Consider the following 16,478-nt stretch of genomic DNA (forward strand, 5'->3'; position numbering starts at 1 on the left):
TTAGAACGCTCTGCTACTGTGCCAAAGGGTGCGGGATCGAATCTAGGCCGCGGCGGTCGCTTTTGGTGGAGGCGAGAAGCAGGGCGCCCGTTTACTGTGTGATGCCAGGGCACTCTAAATAAACCTAGGTGGTCGAAATTTTCCTGAGCCCTCCACGATTTTATAATCAAGATCCTGTTTCCCATGCTTGATTCTGGGTTTTCGCGTTTTATGCTCAAGGTTTCGCCTGGTGTGTGGGACGTTAAACCCCACACACCAGGCGAAACCTTGAGCATAAAACGCGAAAACCCAGAATCAAGCATGAGAAACAGGATCTTGATTATTAAGTAGTAAAGTTACTTATCCTTCATGAACTCGATGTTGATCTTAGATTACAAGTTAAGTCCTTCAATATTGTGTACAAAGCCTTAATAATGATCATAGACGATATTTCTTGCAAATGAGTACACCCATCTGGATAGAAGCTATCTGTCTTTGTTTTCTCCTTATTTTCTTTACGGTTGCTGTCAAGTTGTGCCCTTAAAACACTGATTTAACCTTTTATTTTTATTTTAATCTTCCCATCATTGCGCTGTGGCATAATTTTCTATCTATTTGAAATTCACTGCAAAATGTTTTAATCTACCGTCGGCACTTCGTGTTCATTTGTGGGTTATATATATATTCTTTTTTCCAATGTCGGCGAGTCATAAACCTTAACCCCGTTGAAGGCTAGCAAAATCGCTTGTAGGCCGCGAAGGCGTCGGTTATACCTGCGTCACAATAATTTTGTGTTTCGTGTCATTTGACAGTGTTAAGTGCTGAACGATCCGACGCTCTATCTGAGATGTTCGGCATTCAGTGCATTTAATGATGACTGAAAGGCATTTTTGTTTTCAGAACGAGTGGAAACATCCGTATGATACAACTGATTGTCTGTGACAAGCGAGCGCTCCTTGATGAAATGGAATGATTTGTGTTCCAATAAATATCATTTTTCTCGCGCCAATACACATCGTTAGAAGGGGCTAAGATAAGCGATATGCGGGGAAAAAATCCGGTCCGGAGGCTGGTCATTAGAGCTGCAACATCAATTGTGCATATATACACACACCAGGCACCAAACCCGCCATCTTTACAGGTGATTTCTATAGCGCACGCAGGAAATATAACACATCTTTCTTCAAACGTGCCGGCGACTCACGAGGTTGATTGCCTTCGCGTCTGTTTCCTGGTGCACAACCACTGGAACTACACTAAGATGCACAACAACGTCATCCTGTATCTTGGCAATGTGACCAACATCCAGCTGTACGCAGGTCTGACAATATGCAGTATTTCCCCGAGTGAGGCTGGCATCCAGGTGAAGCATTTGCCATCAAGGGCCATATATCAAGGATGATGCTGATCAGTGAAACCGCGCCAGTGTTCCGAGGTTTCATGAAAGAAAAAGAGAGATTATTATAAGAAGCATTGAGTACAGTGCTTTCCAAATATATATCGCCCCGAAGCCGGACACAGTGAGAACTGTCTTCAGCTTGTGCAAAAATTCGAGATCATGGTAGAAGAAAACAGCGCAGGAGACGAGACAAGGAAGTAGTCAACACGAGTGCCTCTAACAACTAATGTATTCAAAGCGTGAGCCTATGAATACGCTGAGCGACACATGCGCAGGAAGGAAACTCATTAAGATTTTGAAAACTTAACTCGTTAAGAGTTAAGATAGGAAGCTCGTGGCGCGACAACGAAACAGAAGGTATGCTTGCGCATGAAGCCCCTTTGCGGCCGATGATGAAAGATTCAAAGATTTCTCTGGTATGCTTTTCCGGATAATATTTTAGAAGGACGCTCTGTTCGAAAAGCGGAACACAATTCGGACGAGATTAACAATGCAGCGCCAAGTTACCTTTTCCTTCCTGCGCATCTGTGGTTCAGTGTATTCATATGCTCACAATTTGAATACATTCAGTTCTTAGTGGCGCTCTTGTTCTTTACTTCCTTGTCGCGTCTCCTGCGCATTTTTCTTCTACCACGATCAGCCACCAACTCGCCCAGCAACACATGTTGATGCTTTGAGGATATGCGTAATTAATTTATTATTCTTGACTAGCCCTAGAACAATAAACTCTATAGCTACTTATTGTTAATATACTATTAATAGCTACTATACTATTAATAGCTACTATAGCTATAATATAGCTATAGCTACTATAGCTATAGCTATAGCTACTATAGCTATAATATACTATTAATAGCTACTATAGCTATTATTGTCAGGGAGCCGGAACTAATGTAGAAGACTGAACCGCGCGAGGAAAGCTTGAAGATAAATGACGCAAAGACTTTCTCATCTACTCCGTTCCCTACTGTCACCCATGCGACATGCTGCCACCCTCCGGCAAGACGGAGGTAGGGATGCATTGTGACGCAGTGCTCTGTCGGACGGAATCAATGATTTGCTTCGTCGTGCAACAGTACGCCTTCTGAAAGCTTTTGGGCGTACGGGGCTTATACACAGCAAAACCGATTTCATGCCTATCATCTTACGAGAATAACATTCTTTCAACCTATGAAAGATGAAAACCATCATTGAAACCAAGAAAAGCAAAGGGGACAGTTTCTGATTTCATTCAATTACAATTTTGATCAACAAAACATTATAACATAATTATTTTATTACTGTTATAGTATTTGTATGCAAACTGTACATAGTTCTGCGGTGCTCTCCTCACACATAGCAGCGGACGTAAAATGCTGTAGCCATTATAGAGCATGACACGCGGAACGTGACAATTAGAACGCGTGTTTCTGATAGATTCTTTGAGACCTCAAGTCCAATTCTCCGCACTTTCCGTCACCCTCTTGATAAAAAAAATCGCTTCTTTCATGTATCTGCCCACTCTGCCGTAGTTGTTTCTTCTCACGAGCATCTGCGTATGACACGCCTTGTGTGGCACTCCATCATCGCAGTTGATTGTTCCCGGGGAGCCCTTGGGTTGTAAATTTATTCCGCAATCATCATGGCGGAATCTGGAGAGGTAGCCATGGCCCTCAACAACTCGAATCTATGTACTCTTACTGCCTCATCCTAGGACCTGTGCTTCGAACTCGCTCCACTGCTACAACACTTCGAGTCCATAAAAATGTTGCGTCTCCGCCATATGGCGGTATCACTGTCCTTCGTTTCACCTGTATGCTGTCTTATATATGATGCCAGAACGTGGCGTACTTGGCCGCTTAAAAAGGTTTGCTGCGAAGTCGAAGTATTCACTTCATTTAAAGAGAGGGAGAGAAACAATTATTATGAGCAGGCGTGAAATATTTAGCCCTAGGTGAGCAGTCTCCTCAGTCCAGGAAGCCGTGGACCCGAGCCATCTCCCGAGTCCGGCTGACCAGACTATGCTGGTCCTCCAAGCTGGGGCTGGGCAGCTGAGTCTCCCACTGCTCCTCGGTTATGGCCATGGTGGTTATAGTGCCATTTGGTCTCTTTCATCCCCACACCATATGTTGTAGAGTGTTTATGGTATGTTGCAAAATGCGCATTCATATCTGTAGGTGATGGGCGCGATTTTGTGTAGTAAGGTGCCATGGACGTGGCTGTTGGATTGGATTTTTCGGAGGGTGACTGCTTGTTCTCTGGTTAGTTTCTTGTGGGGTGGGGAATATCTTCTTCTGTCAAGTCTGTAATGCAAGAGGATGCCAGTATATTACTTGGGTACATCCTGTGTTCTCCGAAATCCATCTGGAAGTGGTGCCAGGTTAGAATATCCTCCGGCTGAGGCGTTGGCGGCCTCGTTTCCTTCCAAATGAGTGTGTCCCGCAGTCCACATGATGTAGGTATCTGGGAGATGATGAGTTAATTTTTTATTTACCTCGACATGAAAATTTGGTAGAGATTGAATTAAGAAAACAGATAGCAGCCCTAAAAGCTCCTAACCAGCAAACTAGAAACTGCACTAGCTAAATCCTAGCCGCCTCAGCAAGAGGAGGCGATGGAAAGCGACGCAGAGCCTAGCATGGAAACCAGACTAGAAGCTATGATCAGTAAGATACAAGAATTCATTCCCTCCATAGTATCACGACAGATAGCGAAAGCGATGACGGTTCGAAAGTATGCTAACACAAGGAGACCCACAAATTCCGTAACTCGCAAGATGCGTAGGGTGATCAGTGAGGGTGAGAAGAATAACAATCTCCAGGCACAATATGGCGGGACGAACTAAGGAGAGTCCTGTAATTTTAACACAGTAGAATAGTCGAGGCTTTAACTCAAAGACTAAGAAAGTGGACCTTAGGATGCACCTTTCCACGTACGAGCATACTCCGGCAGTGGTGGCCGTACAGAAGCCAGGCGGGAAAGCGAATCTCAGAAACTACAAAACGTTCCAAATCGACCCCCTAACATGCATCTTCGTGCAAAAACTTTAACAGCAAATTTAATAGATCTGGAATTACAAGCCAGCTTTTCATACGTGATGGTGACTCTCCTGCCCATAAAAAAGGATAATCCGCCGCTCCACATCCTGAACGTCTACTGCCCACCTAAAGCAAAAAATGTAACCTTCTCCACACCCCTGACCTAAAGCAAAAAATGTAACCTTCTCCACACCCCTGAGTAGGGCTATCAGGGAAGCGGGACGAGATCTGTTACTAGTGTTAGGAGATTTCAATGCGCAGAGCCTCTCATGGGGCTACAACCGAGAGGACATACGAGGACGGAAACTAGCGGAGGCAGCGTCCACATTAGGCCTAACCCTATACACGGACCCGGCGTTCCCCACGCGAATTGGCAACTCGGCGTAAAGGGACACTTGTCCGGACTTAACTTTTTCAAAAAACGCGAGGCGAGTGGAGTGGACGAATACGGAGGAAACACTCGGTAGCGACCACTGTCTGATCAACATAACGATCCGCACTAAACCCCTTACCAGACCGACGGGGCAGACTAGGATGCCGGACTGGGCAAAATTCAGAAAAAAATATAATGTTAGTTCTATCCAGGAGCAGGATACTAAGCTTGGACCAAACAGCTGCTGACCAGTCTCCGTTCGACGGAAACGCGGGTAAAGTTCTCTGAGGCGGTGACGGATGTGGCCACCCACCTCCTCCACCTCTGGGAAGCCAGACGCAGCATGGTTAAAAGATGGCGCAGGCAGAAGCATACCCGCAAGCTAAAAACCTGGATCGCGGCGATAACAAAATAGGCGGCAGAATACGCGGCGCAACTCGCGGACGCTAACTGGGTAGAGAGGTGCAGTGCGGCAGCTAGGCAGATGTCTGGCAAAAACACGTGGCATCTCTTCCGAACTCTCATAGATCCAAACCAGACGCGCACCGAGTCGCAGAAACACCTACAGAAAGCAATACAAGCATTTCAAGGAAATACGGCGCAGCTAGCGCTGAAGCTCCGAGACCAGTACTTGAGCACGACCCAAGGCCCAAGGGGAGAAGCTTACAGGTACAGTGGAGACGAAAATGTTCAGCTAGATGAACCTTTCAAACTATACGAGCTCAAGGCAGCCCTAGCGAGAATGAAACGCGGTACCGCGCCAGGAAGGGATGGGATCACGGTAAAACTCCTAGGAAACCTACCAGAGCACGCCTACCAATCCCTTCTAGAACACTTCAATTCGATCTGGACGGCCGAAGTTCCTCTTCCCACTGAATGGAAGACGGCACTCATAACTTTCATCCCAAAGGCAGGCAAAGCCGTTGATACGGACAACCTCAGGCCCATTTATCTCACGTCCTGCGTGGGCGAATTGATGGAAACAATGGTCAGAGACAGACTTTCAGAGTATATTGAAAACAAGCGAGTCATCGCCGACTCGATGTATGGCTTCAGGTCAAATACATCAGCTCAGGACGTCCTGCTACAGCTTAGCAGGGAGATATTAAATCCGATAGATCATCCGAACGGGGATAAGATAGTGCTGGCCCTAGATCTGAAGGGAGCCTTCGATAATACGACGCACGAGGTCATCCTGGCACACTATTCGGAGACTGGGTGTGGAAAGAACGCGTTCGAGTATATAAAACGCTTCCTCTCAGACAGACAGGCCTACGTGAGGATCCAGAACGCCGACCACGGTTCCTTTCTATTAGGCACGAGAGGTACACCATAGGGAGCGGTGCTATCCCCGCTGTTGTTCAACATGGCAATGAAAAATCTCCCGGTCCACCTGGAGAAAGTCTCGGGTGCGCAGTATGCACTGTACGCGGACGATATCTTCATATTAGCCACGCGGTGCTCTCTCGGAGAAATGAAGGCCAGCTTGCAGGAGGCAGGCATCGCTGCATCGCTCTGGATGAGTACGCAAAAAAATGCGGCCTTCAGTGCTCACGAAAAAAATCCGAATTCGTCCATATTCGTCCCTCTAAAAAATGCACAGACGAGATAGAATTGCGACCCGAGAGAGAGGAAATTAGGGTACTGGGTCTTTCCATTCACCAGCGTAAACTAGCGACGACCACGCTCGACAAGCTAAAAAAGGTGTGAGACTAGGTAAGCCGAATGGTCCGCACAGTCTCAAACAAGAAAGGGGGACTGAGAAGCAAAGGTTCTCTACAACTGGCCAATGCCTTTGTAACAAGCAGAATCCTGTACTCGACCCCCTATCTCCACCTCAAGAAAAACGACGAGAATACCATCGAGGTGATCATGCGCAAAATAACGATGAAGGCCCTCGACTTCCCTATAACCACGTCGAACCTGAGACTCCAAGGTCTGGCTATGACGAACTCGTTCGAGGAGCTGAAAGAAGCCCACCTCACGTGCCAATACAGGCGACTATCGCAGACACCATCGGGGTGTCGCCTATTAACCCGTCTACACATACAACACACGACTGTAACCGTGGAAAGAGTAAGGCTTCCCCAGGAGTGGCGATATGCCCTGCACGTAAAACCACTCCCCACTAACATGTCCAAGGACTACCAGGAGGGTAGGCGCATGGCCAGGGCAGAAGCCTTAGCTCACTACTACGAAGGGAAACCCGGAGTCTACTATGTGGACGCGTCCGGCCCGCACCAAGGTGGGTGGTACACGGCGCAGTGATCCACGAGTCGAAAACGGTAAACGGGCTCACATTTAAAGCCCGAAGCGCAACACAGGCAGAGGAGGTCGCCATCGCGTTAGCAGCAACACACTCTGATTCCAAAACAATCATAACGGACTTGCGAGGGGCGTGTAGGAACTTTCAACAGGGCTGGGTCCCGTACCTGGCCTACCGGCTACTACAGAACAGCTCGGACCTGGCCTACTCACTACTGCAAAACAGCTCGTACGTGGAAAGTCTATCCCGCCACTTCATAGTCTGGGCTCCGGCTCATTCGGGGCTAGGAGGAAACGAGGCAGCAGATGCCGCCGCCCGCGCGCTTTCTAACTGGGCAACCTCGTCTCCTTCCTCCTCAGAAGAATTCACACCAGCCTACACTTTCAGAGAGATTACGCAGGTGTACCAAGACAGACACAATATTTACCCCCACCAGCCTACACTTTCAGAGAGATTACGCAGGTGTACCAAGACAGACACAATATTTACCCCCACCCGTGTAATGGGTTAACAAGAGCGGAGGAACGCGTGCTACTTCGCTTCCTTACGAATACCATGATGTGACCGGCGTCACCTAAACACTTTGACAGTGCCTTCTCCGGAGAGTATCTGCACTGCGGGGAAATGTCCTCGGACCTTTTCCACATGGTTTGGGCGTGCCCCTCCAACCCTGCCTTTGCACCTAACCCAAACACCACCCGGAAGGACTGGGAGGCGACCCTACTCGCCTGCTCCGACCTGAAAGCCCGAAAGGCCTTGGTCAAACGAGCAATGGCGGCAGCGGAAGCCACTGGGGTCCCGTACTAGGGACTCCACCTAGTGTTTGTAAGGGGAAGGGTACTAAGCCTGACCACACAGCAACCTTTACGTAACTCTATTTTTATTAAACGTTTTCACCACCACCATCCTCGATGTTTCGATCGGGGGACCGGTCTTTTTCAAGAGTAATTTTTCTTCTCTGCTGCATCCCCTTTTATAGGGCTTGCGCAAGCGAAAAGAGCATAGAGGTAAAAAACTAAAAAAGATAAAATTCAGTACTGATGGGAAGAAATAATATAGAAGCTGTAGGAAGGCCGGATGCTGCCAGGAGCATGCAAGTTGTAGGGGAGTAGAACATTTCAATGCGACCTCGACCTCTGTGTTTTTTTTTCAGTACTGCGTGCTCTGAAATTGATAAGCATGTCGTGCTGGGATGGTGGGCAGCGTCCGCGCCTGCGTAGCAACATTTGTGGAAGAATGCGGCGGTCCCTCCTGCCGGCCGAGAGGGCAGGGTGGTGAGAAAGAATCTTCACCCAACTGCAAAGGAAGCAGGGACTGAAGTCCCAAAGAAACCCTATGTGTGAAAGACCACAGCTAATAGAAGCTCAAAAAAAGTAAAAAAAAGACAAAAAACAGCGGCGGGAGAGGAGTACTCCAAGCGAGAATGAAAGGTGAGTTCAACGGAGGTGGAGATAATTGACTGAACTCGGCATGCAAAAGGGGTATGATACAAAATGGCGCAGAGAGTGGTGCTTTCGGTGTCGGAATTTCAGTTTTCGTAGGCCTCTGAACTCGGAAGAGAGGACAGGATGCCGTGGCTTTCGTTTAGGCCATTTCGTACAGTGTCAAATTTAAAAAAAATTGCCTGGAGTTTTAAACACGGTAGGTTGCGTAAGCAAAGCCGACGTAGCTTCTCTTTCTGTTCTTCTTCTTCCTTTTTTCTGCTTCTGCTTCTCCTTTCTTCTTCTACGGCGCAGCTGGCTACCGACCGGGTTTACCCGACGGCTTGAAGAGGGGCCCCATCTGCGGTCGCTCTAAAGGTCAAACGTGGCTGCCGGCCGGATTTACGCGACGGGCTGAAACCTGGCGTAGTATAGCTTACGCAATAAAATAAAAATGATTCTCGTTGCTTGTTCTCACTAATGTTTTTGAAGCCACTTTGTAATATTGTTACTTTAAGGCTATCAAACACACGCCCCTTCTTGCGTATATAAAACACTCGATAGATATGAAACACACACGCCATTACAACCAGCGAGCCCCCCCCCCCCCTCCCCATTCAACACCAAAAAGAAGCGGTGCAGCACCCGAAAGCCTCTGTTTCCCGAGACCAGATGAGTGGAACTGTGAAATGGTTTAACGTGGTAGGCGGCCACGGCTTCATCAACCGAACTGACACTGGCGAGGACATTTTTGTCCACCGCACTGCGTTACAAAACTCCCGTAAACTGCGCCGCATCCGCAAAGGGCAGGAAGTTGAATGTGAAGTAATTCCAGGAGAAAAAAGCTTCACTGCGGCCAATGTCAGTGTGATAGATGGGAAGACCGCGCAGAAACGTCGCGAGTTCGTCGGGAAGGTAGGAACCCACACCTACTGGCCTACTCAGGGAAGCTGTGCATGGCTCGGTGGAAACGATGGCAGCAGCAACAAGTATTGTGGTGAAGCTTCTTCAATGTTTGTCACCACTGCGGATGCTTCACGACGACAGTTCCAGATCAGGGAAAAGTGGAAAAGCATCGAATACCGCGCAAGGAGAGCAAGTCAACAGCAAATAACTGGCATTGGAGAAACGTTCAGGACTATCATCAAGGCCTCGACAGAACGCCCAAGTGGCAACTGTCCAAGGAGTCCCGCACAAAGTGCAACGCGCCAATCGCTGAAGCAGACAATAAGCCAAGATTATCGGCGCGAATATCATCATGGCTACGCAGAAGGACAGCCCCCCCCCCCCCCAAAAAAAAAAACACGTAATGTGCAGCGGATGCGATGTCTGCGATGTGGTGGTGCTCATTTAAGGACGAACGCAGTCGTGGCCGAGTGTGATGTGCTAGGCGTCAACGAAGTGAACAGTGCAGGAGCGGAGAAACAGAAGAGGATGAAGATAGAATAAAGCTGGGCGTTCGCAAGAACGACCGCGTCTCTGCTTGTTCTCCGTTACAATATATATATATATATATATATATATATATATATATATATATATATATATATATATTGTCACAGAAGCCAGTGAAACTGGTTCAGCAGGTTTACTTACAACTAAGTAAAAGCTCCGGTAAGATCAGGCACGGAACCGACTGGCAGGCGAGCACCGAGAGCGAAGAAGACGAGCGCGTGCCAGTCTCCCGAGATCGCCACATGGCGGCGCCAGTAAAATAACATTGCGGAATTGCCCTTCCCGGTGGGAAAGGCATCGTCCCGATGCCGAGTAGCGAGGTCGAGGATAACAGTAGTCGGCGAGGATGCGCGTTCACGTCAAGTAGTTAAAGGAAGCAAAGAAAAAAAAACACATGTAGCTTGACCTAGCGGGAATATAAGGGCTTCATCCTGGCGACATGTACGACTTCCGACTGTGCTTGCCGTCGGGATGAGCGAACAGTTCCTTGCGGGGTCACTTCGTAGGTGACGTCGCTGAGTTTGTGTTGTACTTCGTACGGGCCGAAGTAGCGGCGCAGAAACTTCTCGGAGCGACCCCGCTGGCGAACAGGTGTCCACACCCAAACCTGATCGCCAGGGTTGTAAATTACCTCCCTGTGACGAAGGTTATACCGTCGAGCATCTTTAACTTGCTGTGTCCGGACTCTCAGTCTAGCCAGCTGGCGAGCAGCCTCGGCATGCTGGACGAATTGGTCGGCACCGGCAATCGATGGGTGGGCAACATGTGGCAGTAGCATTGCGTCCAGTATGGGGACAGCTTCGCGACCGTACACCAAACGAAACGGTGTAAAGCTGTAAAGCGGGTCGTTTCCTGGACTGCGGTGTTATAAGCAAATGTTGCATACGGTAGTATCTGGTCCCAGTTCTTATGATATTCGTCGACGTACATAGAAAGCATATCGGCGATGGTCTTATTGAGTCGCTCAGTAAGTCCATTCGTCTGAGGGTGGTAAGCTTTTGTTCTGCGATGACAAGTGCCACTGAGCGGCATCACTTCCTGGGTTAGAGCTGAAGTAAATGCCGTGCCTCTGTCAGTTAAAACAATCGCAGGGGCACCGTGACGAAGGACTAGATTAAAGATTAAAAAGTTCGCAATATGAGTAGACGTGCCGCTGGGAAGAGCTTTTGTCTCACAATAGCGGGTTAGATAATCTGTGGCGACTATAATGTACCTGTTGCCCAATGATGACTTAGGAGATGGCCCGAGCAAGTCCATACCGACTTGGTGAAAAGGTACTCGCGGAGGAAGAATAGGCTGCAGCAGGCAGGTCTGCTTGACAGGTGGTATCTTTCGACGTTGGCAATCACGGCACGTCCTAACATAGCGCTAAACCATAGCGGCAATCTTGGGCCAGTAGTACTTTTGTCGTACTCGTGCCAAGCAGCGAGAAAGACCGAGATGTCCGGCAGAAAGCTCGTCGTGGCATGCCTGCAAAACGTCGGGACGGAGTGGCGTTGGGACAACCAGCAGATACTAAATGTCTGTGGAAGCGTAGTTTTTCTTGTAGAGGACGCCGTCACGCAAGCAGAACGACGGCAGGCCATGCGTGAAAAGGCGAGGCGGCGATGAGGCGGTTCTTTCGATGTAATCGATGAGGGGCCGCAGTTCGGTGTCGTCTCGCTGCGGAGTCATCTGTTTCATTTGAAGAACACCGGATAGGGTCTCTGGATAGGCAGTCAGCGTCACTGTGTTTTTTGCCGGACTTGTACACAATAGTGACATCGAACTCCTGTAAGCGGAGACTCCAGCGGGCTAACCTGCCTGAAGGATTTTTAAGGTTCGCTAACCAACAGAGTGAGTGGTGGTCGCTGACCGCTCTAAACGGCCGACCATACAAATACGGCCGAAATTTTGTTATCGCCCACACAACTGCAAGGCACTCCTTTTCGGTAGTAGAATAATTCGCTTCGGAACGAGACAGGGTGCGGCTGGCGTAAGCAATCACTCGCTCAACGCCTTCTTGCTACTGAACGAGAACTGCACCGAGGCCAACGTTACTGGCGTCGGTATGCAATTCTGTGTCGGCCTCCTCGCCGAAGTGGCCAAGTACGGGCGTCGTTTGGAGGCGCTTGCGAAGCTCTTCGAAGGCCCTTTGCTGCTCGTCGGCCCAGATGAAAGGCTCGTCGTCCTTTGTTAGACGAGTCAATGGTTCCGCTAATCGGGAGAAGTCGTGCACAAATCTCCTGTAATATGCACAGAGGCCCAAAAACCGACGTACGGAACTTTTATCAGTGGGGGTCGGGAAAGCAGCTACGGCAGCCGTCTTCTCTGGATCAGGGCTAATTCCCTCAGCACTCACGACGTGACCCAGGAACTTGAGCTGTTGGAATGCAAAGTGGCATTTTTCTGTTTTTAGGGAGAGTCCGGCGCCGCGGATGGCATTTAGCACGGCCATCAATCGTTTGAGGTGCTCTTCGTAGGTCGCAGAGAAAATGACAACGTCGTCAAGGTAGACGAGGCACGTTTGCCATTTCAGGCCGGCTAGGACAGTGTCCATCATTCTTTGAAAGGTTGCGGGAGCGGAACACAAACCAAATGGAAGCACCTTAAATTCGTACAATCCGTCAGGAGTAATGAATGCGGTTTTCTCTCGATCACTTTCGTCGACTTCGATCTGCCAGTACCCGCTGCGTAGATCGAGCGATGAAAAGTATCGGGCGTGGCGAAGTCGGTCGAACGAGTCATCGATTCGAGGCAGTGGGTAGACGTCCTTTTTCGTAATTTTGTTAAGCCTCCTATAGTCCACGCAGAATCTGAGTGCTCCGTCCTTTTTAGCGACCAGCACAACTGGTGGCGCCCGTGGGCTTGTGGAAGGCTGGATCACATCATCGCGGAGCATTTCATCAACTTGCGCCCGAATCGCCTCTCGTTCTTTCGGCGATACTCGGTAGGGGTTTGGCGGGTAGGGCGCTCGGTGGGATCAACTATAATTCGATGTTTGGTTACTGACGTCTGTTTCACTTTGGAAGTGACGGCAAAGCAGTCACGGTAAGTGTCCAGAATTGCTTGAAGGCGGCCTTTCTGGGTAAGAGACAAAGCTGGATTCACGTCAGTTTGAACAGTATGTCCAGTGCTCCCGGGAGGGTTCTCGTTGGCCAGCGAAAGGGCGCAATGGGCGGATGGCGCACTGACTTCGTCAAAATAAGCGATAGCTGTACCTTGCGGTAAACGGCGGTATTCGGCACTAAAGTTTGTTAAAAGCAGTTGAGTTCGTTTACTTTTCAAGGCGAAGACCCCCCGAGTGACGCAGACAATTGTAGGCTCAACAATAAATTCAGGTTCGTTTCCGCGAGGCCTTGAAAGGCAGGGGGGGGGGGGGTTGTCGCACTGCACTGTAACAAACAAGCTGGTGCGTGGAGGTAGAGTGAAATGGTCGTCGCACACTCGGAAAACTGGCCTGTCTGTGTAGTCATCGCTGTGCTGTCTGTACTCGTCGGAAATTGCGCGGTGAGTTGAGAACGTCAACATGGAGTCACGGAGGTCGATGATTGCTTCGTTTTCTCTAAGAAAATCAAGGCCGAGAATCAGGTCGTTGGAGCACTCTGCTAGCACAACAAAGCAGCACGAGAAAGTTACGTGGTGAATCTCGACGCGAGCGGTGCACACTCCGAGCTGCATTACCACGTGCCCTCCGGCTGTCCTTATCGGGGCTCCGTGCCAAGGAGTCAGGACATTTCGCAGAATGGTAGCAAGGCCATGACTCATAACGCAAAAATTAGCGCCGGTATCTACAAGGGCAGTCGTATTGTGGTTATCAACGGTGATCGGTATCTCGGCGGAATGTAGCTCACCGTCGACAAAGTGCGGCGTGTCAGGGATCGTCGGGCTGAGGGGTCGTTCGTTGCGTCGAATTACGGCGTCGAAGGTAAGCTTCTGTGATCGTCAGGAGGTCGTCTGACTCGTTGGTCGTGCGGTGCGTCGATTGGGGGCGTCGGAGGAAAGCTTCGGCGATCGTCGGAAAGTGGTCGAATTGTTGATCGGAGCGAAGGGTCAGAGGGCGGTCTGTGTGGTCGAATCGGTGAGCGGAGGATGTTGGTCGTAGTGTTCATCGACGGCGGCCCTACCCCCGAGGGTCGCCGTCTACAGTTTTCACGTTGCGGACTTGGGGACTGCCTGAGGAAAGAACGGCGGCTAGTTGAAAACTGTCTCGGCGGTGATGACCTGGACTGGCGTCGCTGGAGGGACTCAGGTGGGACGTGGTCGATGAGGTATTGGTCGATGTCCCGAGGTCATTCGGGATAGCGCGGCCGAGGGGCATACGGGGAAAATCCGCGCAAGCCCATCCGACGGTACGGGCAGTGGCGCAGAACGTGACCGGCTTCGACGCAGTGGAAGCACAAAGGCAGATTCTTCGGCGTGCGCCAGGCGTGTGCTTTGCGAACGGGTGGTCGAGCTTCAGACACACCAGTCGAAACTGGATATTGGAGTGGAGGAGGTGCGGGAGGAGCAGGGTTCATCATCATCATCATCATCATCAGCCTGATTTTACCCACTGCAGGGTGAAGGCCTCTCCCATATTTCTCCACTTAACCCGGCTCTGTGCTAGCTGCATCCACTTGACCCCAGCGAACTTCTTAATCTCATCCGCCCACCTAACTTTCTGCCGCCCCCTGCTACGCTTTCCTTCCCTTGGAATCCAGTTTGTTACCCTCAGCGACCATCGGTTACCCTCTCTTCGCACTACATGTCCTGCCCATGTCCATATCTTCCTCTTAATTCCTACTAGAATGTCGGTAACTTGAGTTATTTCTCTGACCCACTCTGCACGCTTTCTATCTCTTAATGTCACCTCTACCATGTTTCGTTTCATAGCCCCCTGGGTTGTCCTCAACATAAGTAGAACTCTCTTGGTCAGCCTCCACGTTCCAGCCCCATAGGTGAGTACAGGCAAGATGTAACTGTTGTATACTTTCCTCTTGAGCGATACCGGTAAGCTGCTAGTCATAATCTGCGAGTGCTTGCCAAATGCACTCCATCCCAATCTTATTTTTCTTGTTATTTCCTTTTCATGGTCCGGATCTGCGGTTACTACCTGTCCTAAGTAGACATATTCGCCTACTACTTCCAGTATTTCGCTACCTAATGTTAACTGCTGTTCCTTCCCGAGGCTGTTGAACATTACCTTAGTCTTCTGCATATTGATTTTCAAGCCTACCTCTCTACTTTTCCTGTCTAGGTCATCATTCATTATTACAGTTCATCCCCCGAGTTGCTTAGCAAGACAATGTCACGAGCAAATCGCAGATTACTGAGGTATTCTCCATCTACCCTTATCCCTAACTGCTCCCATTCCAAGTCTCTGAATACTTCCTCTAAACAAGCTGTGAATAGTACTGGGGAGATTGTGTCTCCTTGCCTAACACCTTTCTTTATGGGAATTTTGTTAGTTTCTTTATGCAGAACTATGGTTGCTGTGCAGCCACTATATATATATCTTCCAGCACTTTCACGTACGGCTCGTCTACCCCCTGATTTCGCAATGCCTGCATCACCGCCGTGATTTCAACTGAGTCAAATGCTTTTTCGTAATCAATGAATGCTATGTATAAGGGTTGGTTATATTCCGAGCATTTTTCTATCACCTGATTGATGGTATGGATATGATCGATAGTAGAGTACCGTTTCCGAAACCCTGCTTGATCCTTTGCTTGATTGCAGTCTAAGGTTGTTCTGATTCTATTAGCGATTACCTTAGTAAATACCTTATACGTAACAGACAGTAAGCTGATTGGTCTGTAATTTTTAAGGTTCTTAGAGTCCCCTTTCTTGTGAATGAGGATAATGTTTGCACTCTTCCATGGTTCCGGTACCATCGATGACACCAGGCACTGCGTATACAGGGTGGCCAGCTTTTCTAGCACGATATCCCCCCCCCCCGTCCTTCAGCGAATCTGTAGTTATCTGATCCTCTCCAGCTGATTTCCCCCTTTTTATAGTTTCTAGTGCTTGCTTGACCTCGTCCTTCGTCACTGGTGGAACGTCTGACGGCTTTTCCCTACCGCCAATCTCATTACGGTCCTGACTACTTCGGCTACTGTAGAGATCTGTATAAAACACCTCGGCTACTTTGACTATCTTTTCCATATTAGTGATGATGTTGCCCGCCTTGTCCTTTATCGCATACATCTGGTTTTTGCCTGTGCCTAATTTCTTCTTTACCGCTTTAAGGCTTCCCCCGTTCTTTACAGCATGCTCAATTTTCTCCATGTTATACTTCCTTATATCGGCCACCTTGCGCTTATTGATTAGCTTTGATATACCGGCCAATTCGATCTGGTCTGTTGGATTGGAAGCTTTCATACTCTGGCGTTTCTTAATCAAATCTTTCGTCTCCTTAGACAGCTTACTGGTATCCTCTCTAACTATCCTACCGCCTACTTCTACCGCGCACTCAGTAATGATATCTCTGAAATTATTGTTCCTTGCCTCTAGGGTAATGTCGCCATCCTCAGTTAGAGCTGAATACCTATTTTCTAGCGAGATCATGAACTCTTCTGCCCTCCCTTTCACCGCTAATTCGTTAATG

At 49.0% G+C, this 16,478-nt stretch overlaps 1 protein-coding gene across 1 annotated transcript in view; it reads left to right on the plus strand.

Moving 5' to 3' along the window:
* The first annotated feature begins 1,240 nt into the window (after positions 1 to 1,240).
* LOC146188188 (uncharacterized) overlaps positions 1,241 to 16,478 on the plus strand; it is a 40,142-nt gene continuing 24,904 nt past the window's right edge. The window contains exon 1 of the mRNA XM_084605005.1: positions 1,241 to 1,298. Coding sequence (XP_084461131.1) covers positions 1,241 to 1,298 — 58 coding nt within the window. The remainder of the gene's footprint in view (positions 1,299 to 16,478) is intronic.

The sequence above is a fragment of the Amblyomma maculatum genome, chromosome 5, assembly GCF_055883805.1.
Source record: "Amblyomma maculatum isolate TAMU_Amacu chromosome 5, ASM5588380v1, whole genome shotgun sequence".
Classification (NCBI taxonomy): Eukaryota; Metazoa; Arthropoda; class Arachnida; order Ixodida; family Ixodidae; genus Amblyomma; species Amblyomma maculatum.